Below are 13,459 nucleotides of genomic sequence, written 5' to 3'. Positions count from 1 at the left end.
TCATTTAAGATACTGAGAGTCAAAAACAAGTCTCCTTATTCTAAATTCAGTACTCTTTCCATTACACCATACTGGCTACCATTTCTAATTTCATATATCCCTGACTTATTATAATGTAACATTCTCTGACACAGAAGATCTATACTCCAGATTCTTTATCTTAAGCTATAAAAAGATAATTTTAAAATAACTCAGTTTAAGATTTGCAAAACATGCTTCTCATAAAATTCTATAAGGTAAACAGTATTATTAACATTTTTCAGATGGATAAGAGAAGTTAAGCAGCTTATCCATTATAGTTACACAACAGAATTCAAACCGATTGGATTGGATTCTGAATTAAATATTTCTTTGTATTACATCATAGTGCCTCTCTACCCACATTTTTTAAAATAGATTTTTTTTGTCCCAATATTTTCAAGGCTATACCACATCCCTTAAAAATTTGGTATCTACTATAAATCATGTGGAAAGGAATTTCTTCTTACCTGTGATGAAGACCTCGGAGTTTACAGCTTTCAGTGAGCATCATTGTCACTTGAATTTCAGACGCTTGGTCTAGAAAAAGAAAATAATTTTGAACAACAGTACCAGATACATAATTCAAATCCATTATTGCAATTTTCTTTGGAAATTAGAAAATGTAGAAATGATTTAATTCAAAAATCAAATTTCAATAAAATTTATTTAAAGGAAATAATTAAACTAAGTTTTATTTAAAAGCCTATGACAATAATCAAAACATGTTTAAACATTGAGATAATAGCTAAACAAACACAAATTCAAACTCTTCCACTAACTTTTACTTTAATTTTTGCTTCTGAGTTCACAACCAAAATAATCTGGGGGGCAAAATTCAGTAATTTCAGTAAAATCTCTAAGTTACTCATCTATAGGTATTACTGAATGGAACAAAGGAATTTCAGTACTATTGCAAAGAAAATTTCTTCCAAATAAATTCTATCTTTTTCTTAACTTACATTGTAAAATTAAAAGAAACAATCCAATTAGAAACTATTGGTCCATTGATAGAATAAAAACACATTCAACACACCAAAAATGCATTAATATCATATCTTCAAAAAAGATAACGCAAAAATAATTATGTTCAAAATACCCTCATCTGTAAAACTGGGATAATGATAGCACCTACCTCTCAGAGTTGTTGTAAGGATAAAATGCTATTACAGTCAAAATGAGAAGCAGCACAGCAGATGATAAAGGGCTGGTCTAAGAGTTACTAAGACACGAATTCAAGTCCTGTTTCTGTTGACACAAAGTAGCTATGCCACCACAGTACCAAACATTTAACCTCTCATTAAGATCAGACATAAAGATTTCATGATGGAAAGTCATCTCTCTCTCTCTCTCTCTCTCTCTCTCTCTCTCTCTCTCTCTCTCTCTCTCTCTCTCTCTCTCTCTCTCTCTCTCTCTCTCTCTATATATATATATATATATATATATATGTATGATAACAAAATATGCAGAGACTATTGACTGTTCTGGTCTCTGCTTAATAACACAGGGTCAAAGAATTATAGATCTTGAAGGGATCCCACAAAGTACACATTCCAACCTCCACTTTACGGTGGGATCACTGAAGAGGGACAGATGGGACTTAAACCATTCTATGGGTTTTATACCATAATGCCTGCCTCTTTTTAACTGATAACTCAATTTCTCTGGTGGATACATCCTCATTTTGAGTTCTTAGAAAATGTGGTGAAGTGAGAATAGTTGTTAGACAATGAATGAGAGAGTTTGGATATAATACAAAGATTTTCTTGGCACTCCAGAGGGTAGCCACGACAAGTAAAAGATAAGCTACAAGATGACAGCAAAAAGAATCCCAAGCTTGAAGGTTAGTAGTAGGTTATTCCAAACAACAACAAAAAATTAAGTAACATCTGAGGTTCTATTAAGTGAAATTCTGTTAAAAAATTATACTTGGATTTAAGATTAAAAAAAATAAAAGAGAGTAAAGGTAGAAGGTGAATGAAGTGATTGTTGTAGTTTTTTCAAATGTCTGAGAAATAGTTTTACCTTTTTACTGATGAAAATGTTCCTCTTTACTGTAATTAGCAAAACAAAGAAACCCTTTAACTTCTAATTTATTAAGTGTATTATTTGCTTATAGTATATTCCTGGAGTAACGGGATGGGGGAGGGGGAAATTAAGTAATTATCTCATAGAATTATAAAATGACAGAGCTGGAAGGAACCTCAGAGATCAGAAAAGTAAGGCCTGGCGATGCTAACTTACTGACTTGTCCAAGCATACTCAGCAGCTGAGGTAGGACTAGAATAAAGATCTTCTAACACCTATGGCAATACATATCTGCAAAACGGAGTAACCAAGACTAGGAGAGCTCTAATCCAATACTATACTGTACTTAACATTCTATGTATGCTAGATGAATAAAATTTTATGCTAAATAAAAATTATTTATGACTTTTCTTTCATCTGCAATAACACCCCAAACTTTGTAGTAAACGTGCTGCATGCTGCACAGTATCCGAGAAATCTGGTCCTAATCTCAACAAATTTACATTCTTTTATGAATAAAACTATGAAAAACCAAATTCCAATTCTGCTAATCTGAAAAGCCAAAGCAAGATAGTTTCTTCTGAAATATATTCTCCTGCAATATAAAAAAACACAACTAAAGATCATGTATGGATAACACATATGATTTCAAGGCAAGGATCCCTTGTCAGTTCTACATAGACTTAATCAAAAAGATGTTTAGAAAAGATAAAATCTCAGAACCACTTAAGTGGGTGACATCATATCTTTAACAACTTTTAAGGAGAGTACACTACAGTTTGATCAATGCCCTTCTTCTTTGTCTACTACAAAAATGACAACAATATTTTAGCTAAGGACTCACTGTGCTTTCTCTTGTTTCCTTCCAGTTAAGGAGGAACATTATAATTTATAAGAGTAAGTCACAAAAAAGGAATGAGTGGCTACTTTTCAAATACTCACGGAAAAACAAATCTTATCTTAAGAAACAGTCTGAGTATCCACATTGTATTTTCTTATCAATATTATTTCCTTTTTCTCCCCTCCCCCAGATACTTCTGTAGGGAAATAAACTAAAATCAAAACCCATTCAGAACAAGTCAAGTGGCAGCACACAGTTTTTAGAGGATATATACAAGTACCAAATGAAATGAGAAACTTTCTTTGAAAGATGACAGAGATTAAAGGAGCCTTAGAAATAATTAAATTTTAAAAGTTACTTACAGAAGCATACACTGCTAGTAAGCAGCAGAGTTGATTAGAATTTAGGTCTCCTAACTTGCATTATAAGATACTTTCTGCTATACTCCAGTTTCATTTTTGCCAAAAACAGCAAAAACAGAATTCTACATGAATGAGCTGTGGGTATAGAGGCTAAGGATCTAGGTTGAAATACTGCTTTTCTACTTACTAGCTATAATTGGGCATAAATGTTAAGCAGTTCCTGTAATGATTATAGTTAGTATTATTTTTAAGTGAAGAGTTGACTGGGGGCTGGGGATGAGAGGCAACAACTATAGTGCATAAACTGTTTTAGGGTATCTCTGAAGACCACTGCATCAGCTTCTTTCTTCACCAAAGATAATGGCTCAAGTCTAACAAGTATACTAGTAACCAGAGGTGAGGAACTATGAGGGGAGAGCAAATCCCTTCCTTAGTTAAAAAGTTCACCAAAAGCAGAGCTGGAAGGGCTATCCCTCATTCACTAGCTTGTATAAAAAGGGGACTGACAACCTCCAGCAGGGAAAGAGGATGGCAGAAAGAAATGAGGAAGGACTTTGTAGAGAAGGGGATGGAGCTTTATTTTCTCCAGGAGTCAGCTGCCAGCCCTCATCACCTCACACTTGCACTACTCTAATGGCTTTCTGATTAGGCTCCCTGCCTCAAGTCTATTCCCACTGCAACTAATTCTCTACTCAGCTGCCAAAATGATTCTCCTAAAGCTCAAGTTCCATCACATTATCACTACCACCACTGATAAACTCTTATCTTATCTGATAAACTCCAGGGGCTCCCCATTACCTCTTGGATCTGATATAGAATGCCCTGTTTGGCACTGAAAAAAGTCCTTTACAAGCTGAGACCTTGGTATCTTTCCAGTCTTCCCTCTACATCCATTATTATCACACAGCTAGGCTAGCTCCTCGACATTCTTCACACACAATACTCCTGTCTCTCAACAGTCTGGAATGCTTTCCCTTCATCCCTCTGACTCCCAGCTCCCCTGGGCTTCCTTCAAGACACCTCAAATCTCATCTTTTGTAGGAGCCTTTTCCTGTTCATCCTCCTCAACCCCCTGTTATTAGTAACCTTCTCTCTAAGAGTGATCTAAGAGTACTGTATATGTCTTTTATGTACATAGTTATTTGTATGTTTGTTTTCCACCACCCAGAATGTTATTTCCTTAGGGGCAGAGTCCATGTTTCTGCCTTTGTCTCTCCAGGGTCAGTGCCTAGCACACAGTAAGTGCTTAATAGGTGCTTGTTGACTGATAGGCACTAAATCTGAGATGTCTCCAGGATACCAAGTTAGAAATGTCCAATAGGTAACGAATGGGTGATGTAGAACTGGAGTTAAGGAGAGCAACTGGGGCTGTATATACAGATTTGACAGTCACCTGTGCAGAGATGAGAATTGGGTCCACAGAAGCAGATGAAGACACCAAAACAGAAAGTGGAGATAACAGAAGACAACCCAACTCAGTGTCCTGGGGAACACCCATAGCTAAGGAGCATGTTAGAAAAGTCTGAGGAGTGGTCTACCAAGTAGTACAAAAGCCAGGGGAGAACAGTGTCATGAAAACCTAGAGAGAACAGGAAAGTCAACTATGTCAAATGCAACAAAGGGGTCAGGTAGGAAGGGGTTGAAGAAAAAAACATCAGATTTGCTAAATGTGAGAGAGATTACTGGTAACTTTGCATGAAGCTATTTCAGTTGTGTGATAAGTTCAGAATCCAGAAAGCGGGCTGATGAATCAACGTGGAGGAAGCAGATGGCTTCTTCTAGGAGCTTGGCTGAGAAAAGACACTGTACAATAGTTTGAGGCGAAGAGATGGAAGGTTCTACTGAAGTGGGTTTTTGTGGTGGGGTTTTTTTTTTAAAGGATGTAGGCAACATGAACATATTTGAAGACAGCAGGGAAGGAACAAGCATATAGGGAGCATCTGAGGATTAGAGAGAAAGATGTGACCCTGAATATGTGATTCTGGCCAAGTAAGAAAACCACTGTGATCCTCTTAAGACTTCAAGTTTTACAACAGTTTATTTGTACTAGTAGAAAGTGATCTCTACATTAATGAAATCCTAGGTCTGGGGACACACACAGACACACACACACACACACACACACACACACACACACTCTCTCTCTCTCTCTCTCTCTCTCCCTCTCCACCTGCACTGGTAGAGGGACTTTCCTAACTGGAGAATTCCTTACACAATGAAATCATAGATATGATCCCTATTACTATCCTGTATGTATATGTGTATATATAGGTATGTGTATGTCCAAGTACACATCTAAGTACACATAACTAGAATACGGACTGACCTGATAATTTTGCTGTTTACCTGTTACTGTTAGGTTAAGAAACTCCCCTTTCTGAAGTAGGTCAGCAACTTCTCTGTAAATTACAATTTTAGAGAGTTGATCAGAGCAGTGAAAGATTAATGTCCTTGCTCAACAACTGCCCAGCCATGTGTGTCAGAGGTCAGACTTGAAGCCCAGCCTTTCTGATGCAGAAGCCAGCTCTTTTCCTACTATGCTATGCTGCTTCTCTGTTGCACATGTGAGAAGGAAGTTGTAAGCCCCAAAGTAGCATAAGCAACTGTCATTACACTGGAGAAATTTACAATCTTATTAAAAAAAAAAAATGATGCAGATATTATTACCACATTACAAAAAAACTGCCAATGATACAAAACCATAAATATGCATGAAACAGTTCACAAAAGAAAGAGCTCATTGTGGTATGGAGAAATCACAGAAGATTTCAAGATGAAGAAGGGACTTAAGATGGACTCTGAGAAATAAATAGAACACAGATAGTAGGGGGAAAGTGGGAAACAGCACTCCAAAAAGGAAAGTAACAGGAAGAAAGGCAGAAAACTGGGACATTTAGTCTCGTTAATCTTGAAGAATAACCTCAAAGAGAATGGCCTGACAAGCACATAATTCATCCACACCGGGAAATTAGCTAAAATAGATCAGATGAAGTCACATTACAGAGGACCTCAATCACCAGGAAAAAATTTGCACTTGAGCCTCTAGGCAATGGGGAATGCCTGAAGGGCTATGAAAAAGGCAACAACAGGGGGAGGAGCCAAGATGGCGGAGTAGAAAGATACACATATGCTAGCTCCACAACCCATAAAATACCTGTAAAAAAGAACTTCCAACAAATTCTGGAGCAGCAGAAGCCACAGAACAATGGAGTGGAGGAGATTTCTGTTTCAGAGAGATCTGAAAAACCGATGCCAAGGGTCCGTCGGGTACCAGACCCAGAGCAGAGCCCAGCCCTGCCTTGGCCCGGCACAAGAGGGGAGCAGATCCGAGTAGGCTCCAAGGACAGAATCTCCAGCAGCTGCACAGGTCCCTCCACCCACAGATCAGTGAGAGAGTCTTTTTGGCTCGAGAGGGAAGTAGGGTGTCCCCATAACTCAGGCCCCCTTGGGAGGCAGCAGCAGACAGGGGCTCCCAAAGCAGGCAGGAGCCCAGATCCATAGTAGAAGGTCTCCACATAAACCCCCTGAGGGAACTGAGCCCCCTGTGGCAGCCCTGCCCCAACCAGAGCAGCTGAACTTAATCTCACACTGAATAGCAGCCCTGCCCCTGCTGAAAGCCCTGAGGCTGAGAAGCAGCATTTGAATGTCAGACCCCAAGCACTGGCTGGGCTGATCTGGAGGCGTGGTGGGTGTGGAGAGGACACTCAGAAGTCAAGTAACTGGCTGGGAAAACGCCCAGAAAAGGGAAAAAAAATAAGACCATAGAAGGTTACTTTCTTGGTGAACAGATATCTCCTCCCATCCTTTTTGATGAGGAAGAACAATGCTTACCATCAGGGAAAGACATAGAAATCAAGGCTTCTGTATCCCAATCATCCAAAATAAATATTCAATGGGCTCAGGCCATGGAAGAGCTCAAAAAGGATTTTGAAAATCATGTTAGAGAGGTGGAGGGAAAACTGGGAAGAGAAATGAGAGAGATGCAAGAAAAGCATGAGAAACAGGTCAACACCTTGCTAAAGGAGACCCAAAAAAATGCTGAAGAAAATAACACCTTGAAAAATAGGCTAACTCAATTGGCAAAAGAGGTTCAAAAAGCCAATGAGGAGAAGAATGCTTTCAAAAGCAGAATTAGCCAAATGGAAAAGGAGGTTCAAAAGCTCACTGAAGAAAAGAGTTCTTTCAAAATTAGAATGGAACAGATGGAGGCTAATGACTTTATGAGAAACCAAGAAATCACAAAACAAAACCAAAAGAATGAAAAAATGGAAGACAACGTGAAATATCTCATTGGAAAAACAACTGACCTGGAAAATAGATCCAGGAGAGACAATTTAAAAATTATGGGACTACCTGAAAGCCATGATCAAAAAAAGAGCCTAGATATCATCTTTCATGAAATTATCAAGGAAAACTGCCCTGATATTCTAGAACCAGAGAGCAAAATAAGTATTCAAGGAATCCACAGATCACCACCTGAAAGAGATCCAAAAAGAGAAACTCCTAGGAACATTGTGGCCAAATTCCAGAGTTCCCTGGTCAAGTAGAAAATATTGCAAGCAGCTAGAAAGAAACTATTCAAGTACTGTGGAAATACAATCAGGATAACACAAGATCTAGCAGCTTCTACATTAAGGGATTGAAGGGCATGGAACATGATATTCTAGAAGTCAAAGGAACTAGGACTAAAACCAAGAATCACCTACCCAGCAAAACTGAGTATAATACTTCAGGGGAAAAAATGGTCTTTCAATGAAATCGAGGACTTTCAAGCATTCTTGATCGAAAGACCAGAGCTGAAAAGAAAATTTGACTTTCAAACACAAGAATGAAGAGAAACATGAAAAGGTGAACAGCAAAGAGAAGTCATAAGGGACTTACTAAAATTGAACTGCTTACATTCCTACATGGAAAGACAACGACAACATTTGTAACTCTTGAAACTTTTCAGTATCTGGGTAGTTGGTGGGATCACACACACACACACACACACACACACACACACACAGAGCACAGAGTGAATGGAATAGGATGGGATCATACCTTAAAATGAAATTAAGTGGTGAGAGAAAACTATATTGGGAGGAGAAAAGGAGAAATGGAACGGGACAAATTATCTCTCATAAAACAGGCAAGCAAAAGACTTTTTAGTGGAGGGAGAAAGAAGGGAGGTGAGAGAAAAATATGATGTTTACTCATCACATTCGACTAAAGGAAGGAATAAAATGCACACTCATTTTGGTATGAAAACCTATCTTACAATACAGGGAAGTGGGGGAGAAGGGGATAAACAGGGTGGGGGGGGATGATGGAAGGGAGGGCAATGGGAGGAGGGAGCAATTTGAAGTCAACACTCTTGGGGAGGGACAGCATCAAAAGAGAGAAGAGAAGCAATGGGGGGCAGGACAGGATGGAGGGAAAAATAGTTAGTCTTACACAACATGACTATTATGGAAGTCATTTGCAAAACTACACAGATATGTCCTATATTGAATTGCTTGCCTTCCCAAAGCGGATGGGCGGAGAGTGAGGGATGAAGAGAAGTTGGATCTCAAAGTTTTAGGAACAACTGTCAAATACTGTTCTTGCTACTAGGAAATAAGAAATACAGGTAATGGAGTATAGAAAGTTATCTGGCCCTAGAGGACAAAAGAAAAGATGGGGACAAGGGAAGGGAGGGATGATAGAAGAGAGGGCAGATTGGTAATAGGGGCAATTAGAATGCTTGGTGTTTTGGGGTGGGGGGAGGGGACAAATGGGGAGAAAATTTGGAACCCAAAATTTTGTGAAAATGAATGTTAAAAGTTAAATAAATAAATTTAAAAAAAAAAAAGAAAAAGAAAAAGGCAGCAACAAGACAGAAGCCCCATTTCACAGATAAGGAAGTTGAGACCCAGACAGCTTTAGCGATCTGCCTAAGATCAGTAATTAAGGAAAAAATGGGATTCAAGCCCTTGATTAACTAGAAGTCCAGTAGTCTCTTCATTACACCACATTTTCTCCTAAAGACAAATCTCGAAGATGGTGATTATTTAAACTGTATTTAGTAAAGTAGAACATACACTGGTAAACTGATTTCACAATTAAATGCAATTAAGCTATAAAACTGGCCATATATTCACAGTAAGTAAACTGATAAACATTTTTTTTCCAAAATAGGAACATCTAATATCCTTGTGATATCCCTAAAACATTTGATTATTTTTTTAAATTATATTTAGGAATATAAGCACTAGCAAAATTTATTTCACAAATAATTAAATGTGATTAATCCACAAAACTGGCTTTATATGCACAATAAAAAGGGTTAGTAAGTATTTTTTCCTAAACAAGAATGTCCTTGTAATACCTGAAGAAGTCAAACAACAAATATGAAGCACAATGAAAAATACCATATATTTCTATTTCATTCCAAAATTGGCCAAGAGAAACATTAATTAAAAATTATTTAGCTATTCCATAAAGTTTAAAAAATAATAAATGAAAATAAAATTCTAGAATTTAAAGAGTCATCACTAATTTGCTAGTTTTGGTAAAGAAGTCATGTATACATAAAGTTGTGCTAAAATCTTTATTCTTTTCAGATGAACAAAATCTACCAACTACTAAGTGGAAAAGAAAAGAAAAACTGGAACTACATATCAAAAAATAGTGCAAAAAGATCTTGACTAAAAAAAGGCTATCTAAGCTAAATTTCATCTTATGGGATAAAATAGTCACTTTGGAATCTAATAGCTAAGGATAGAATTTTAACTTTAGAGATAGTCGATGACTATCACAAAACTGGATCATACAACAATGGTCTTAATTTGTGCAAAATTTAGTTTGTCACTGGCAAGATGATTCATATAGATTTTAAACATTTTTGTATGTCAGTCTGTTTTCTCACCTTCTATTTCTAAAAAGAATGATCTAAGATCTGAAAGAACTAAATCTCCTTGTGATCTATGGTTAAGAATGCCAAATATCTTTATACAGCTTAACTGTGTGAATGAACCACCTAAGTCTAACGATGTTTATATTTTTTGTAAATACAGAATATGTTTATTAGTATACTGAAAAATCCTACCTTTAACAGTTTTCACAAATGCTTGTTTTTCTTTGTTGGGATCTTTATCATCTATTAAAATTCCATGGAAAATACGCCCAAAGGTTCCTAAAAGGAAGAATATTTGAGATGACATAATATGGTAAATGAAAAAGAATTGTCAATTTAAATACCTTCTGATACAGTGGTTACTTTAAAACACATAGAGAAGTAGTAATTGTGGTCAACAAAATAGGGTTACAGGAAATTAAACAGATTTTCCAGTCAGAATTTGATGATTTGTGCTGAGTATGCTAATAAAGGGGTTATGCCAACAGTAGACAAACTATGAAATGATCAGTTAGTTAACATTTATTAAATATCTACTACGTGCTAAGCACTGAAAATAAAAATGGGAAAACATATCTTTGATCTCACAGTGTAATGAGGAAAACATGTAAAAATTATGTACCAACAAGATATAAACAGGATAAAAGGAAGATAATCTCAGAAGGCACTAAGTTAAAGAAGGACTGGGACTTTTTGCAGAAGGTAGAACTTTAGCTAAGACTTTAAGGAAGTCAAAGAGAGAAGCAGGTGGAGATGAGGAGGAACAGAATTTCAAGTATGAGGGAAGATCAGTGAAAATGCTCAGTCCAGAACTGGAGTATTGCATGCTAGCAGACCAGCGTCATGGGATTACAGAGAGAAGTATGGTGTAGGAAGACTGGAAAAGTAACCTTTTTGGGGTTACAAAAAGTTTTAAAACCCAGAGGATTTTATATTTAATTATGGAATCTGATAATGGCATTACATTTGATTACGGAAAGCTAGATGCCTTTACTTAATAGGGGAGAGGGAGGAGGTAACTTGGTCAGACTTGTGCTAAAGGAAAATCACTTTGATAGCTGAGTGGAGGATGGACTGGAGTAGAAGACAATGCTTTGTTGATTTCAACTTTTAAGTGAAGCACATGTTAGGGAAGGAGAAGGTAAAGATAGTTGAATTATCCCATATCTAAAGTAGTAAGTTTTTGATAAAGCTATAATTAATTGTCCTCAAAAATGTTAAATCTTCAAAAAAGCTACTCTTCGACTCAGAATTTGTGATTTCTGATCTTAATCTAGAATTACTATGAAAAGAGTGCTGACTGCACAGGTGCCTGTCTCCCTCTTCTGGAAGCTGGAGAGAACTGATTCCTCATTTTCCCTTAGCCTGTTCCCCCCCCCCATCTCTCAATATCAATCTCCCATCCATTGTGGCCTAGCCTGAGCTTGACGCTCCAGGTCAGGGCAACCAGTTAAAATGACCCCCTAGATTCTGGCCCTATTTCTTCATCATTTAATTCTAAAAATCAAGAAAATCTCAATCCAAAAAAGCTAAGTAGTGGACAATCTTCCCTTTCTCTATCTGATCAACACACCTGAGTTTGAATCCTGCTTCAAACACTTTCTAGCTACGTGGCCGTAAGCAATTCACTTAACCAATCTATTTCTCTTATCAGTAAAATATAGATATACATGTAAAGCACTCTAAAAAGGTAAAGTATTGGATATTAGTTATGATTATTCAACATGACACTTGAATAAAAAAACTGGCTATAAGTCACTATTAATTGTCTCTTTTGATAGAAACAGAAAATTGACTTGTTACAGAAATTTAGAGCAGTTCAAATTCTTAGGTAAACAATAGCTTTACAAGCTTATACCCCAAACTGATAGGAAAAAACAAAACTCAAAACATACCAGAGTCCACCCTTCATTCTCAATTAGTTTGTGAGTTTACAAGTAAAAACTTAACTCTTGGCCTAATGGCCACAACAAAAAGAAATAAAGCCTTCCTGAAGCATCCTTTGATTTTTAGGTTCCTTCTTCTGTGAGACTTTCAACCTTTTCTTCTCCAACACAATGGAAAAATTACTTTGAGAAGGCAATTAAATAATAAGATAATTCAACTCTCCCAAATTATATAATATGTGATCTTAAGGGATACAGAGAAAACAAAGTACAAGTACACTTTCAAAGGAAAAAAGTCTTTGTCTTCTATGATAATATGAAGATCAAAGTCATTTCTTCTGTGCCATTCTAACAATGATAGGAAAATATTAAATATTAAATGACTAAGATATTTAAATAATGATTTTAGAATAATAGCATATTTTAAATATATAGCTTAAAAATTGATTTTGAGAGGACACATACCTTCTTGGAGTACATCTTTAAGTGTTATTCTCTCCCTGGAAATAGCTATATCTTTGACTTTTGCTTTGGCCTCCATAAGAGTGACACTTTTTAGGTCATTCTTCTCTATCCGTAATGTAGGATAACCTGAGGAGCCAACAAAGCCAAACAAAACTAATATAAATACCCTTATAATAAAAATTAGAGATCCTCATTTTCCATAATTACCTGAAAAAATATTTAATATTCAAACAAAAGATGTAGAAACAAAGGTTAAGATTCTTTCTCCTGAAAACAAACCGAAGACTCTAGGTAAAGAATCCTTCCCCCATCTCCATCATGAAATAATCTGGTGCAAAGACAGTAATTATTAAAATTAGTGCTATTCCAATTGTATATACATATGTATTGTTAGAAGCAAAGCAATACCTGCTTCACAGATTATTAACTGTGTTATCTGAAAACAACAGGGAAAATGGTGACCTCTTCTAGACAGACTTTTGCAAATTTGAAAAACAGCCCCTATAAGGAATTATCTAATTCTTCCCCAAAAGGATGATTTTATTAGAAATATGTCTTTTCTAACATGATGTGTGACCATTTAAATATTTTAATCTTCTAATTTCATACCATGCTGCAGTATTTAAATTAGTTTTAACATCATTTTTACTAGCAAGAAAATGAAACTAAATTCATAAAAGTTGGGTAAAATTATTCACTCAGAGGAATAAAAAATGTTGCTAAGCAGATAGAAAGCAAGAAGGAAGGTAGAAGGGCTAAAAATGCAATTTCCCAAAAATTACAATATAAGGAAGAATAATTACTGTTTAGTGATTTAATAGATGGTGTGCTAATTTACCTGTATCACAGGACTGTTGTAAGGGAAGGTTAAGTGCTATACAAGTGCTATGATTATTATGATTAATTTTTCTCCAATCACCATTTAATAAAGAACAAAAGCAGTTTTTGAGGGGCAGTCTTTAAAGACCACTGTCCCCACTAA

At 36.3% G+C, this 13,459-nt stretch overlaps 1 protein-coding gene across 3 annotated transcripts in view; it reads right to left on the bottom strand.

Annotated features, from left to right (window-relative positions):
* RYK (receptor like tyrosine kinase) overlaps positions 1-13,459 on the bottom strand; it is a 111,182-nt gene that overhangs the window by 37,422 nt on the left and 60,301 nt on the right. For 2 of the 3 annotated variants that reach the window (XR_011967931.1, XM_072613611.1), the window contains exons 8-10: positions 12,478-12,612; positions 10,319-10,405; positions 489-558 (exon numbers count right to left, since the gene is read on the bottom strand). Coding sequence is in view for 2 of the 3 variants with exons in the window: in XM_072613611.1 (XP_072469712.1) it covers positions 489-558; positions 10,319-10,405; positions 12,478-12,612 (292 nt within the window). In the remaining variant the exon portion in view is untranslated. The remainder of the gene's footprint in view (positions 1-488; positions 559-10,318; positions 10,406-12,477; positions 12,613-13,459) is intronic. The other variant, XM_072613612.1, reaches the window with a different exon arrangement.

The sequence above is a fragment of the Notamacropus eugenii genome, chromosome 5 (assembly GCF_028372415.1).
Source record: "Notamacropus eugenii isolate mMacEug1 chromosome 5, mMacEug1.pri_v2, whole genome shotgun sequence".
Lineage (NCBI taxonomy): Eukaryota > Metazoa > Chordata > Mammalia > Diprotodontia > Macropodidae > Notamacropus > Notamacropus eugenii.
Note: the sequence above shows the minus strand (reverse complement) of the source record. Positions and strands in the feature narration are given on the sequence as shown.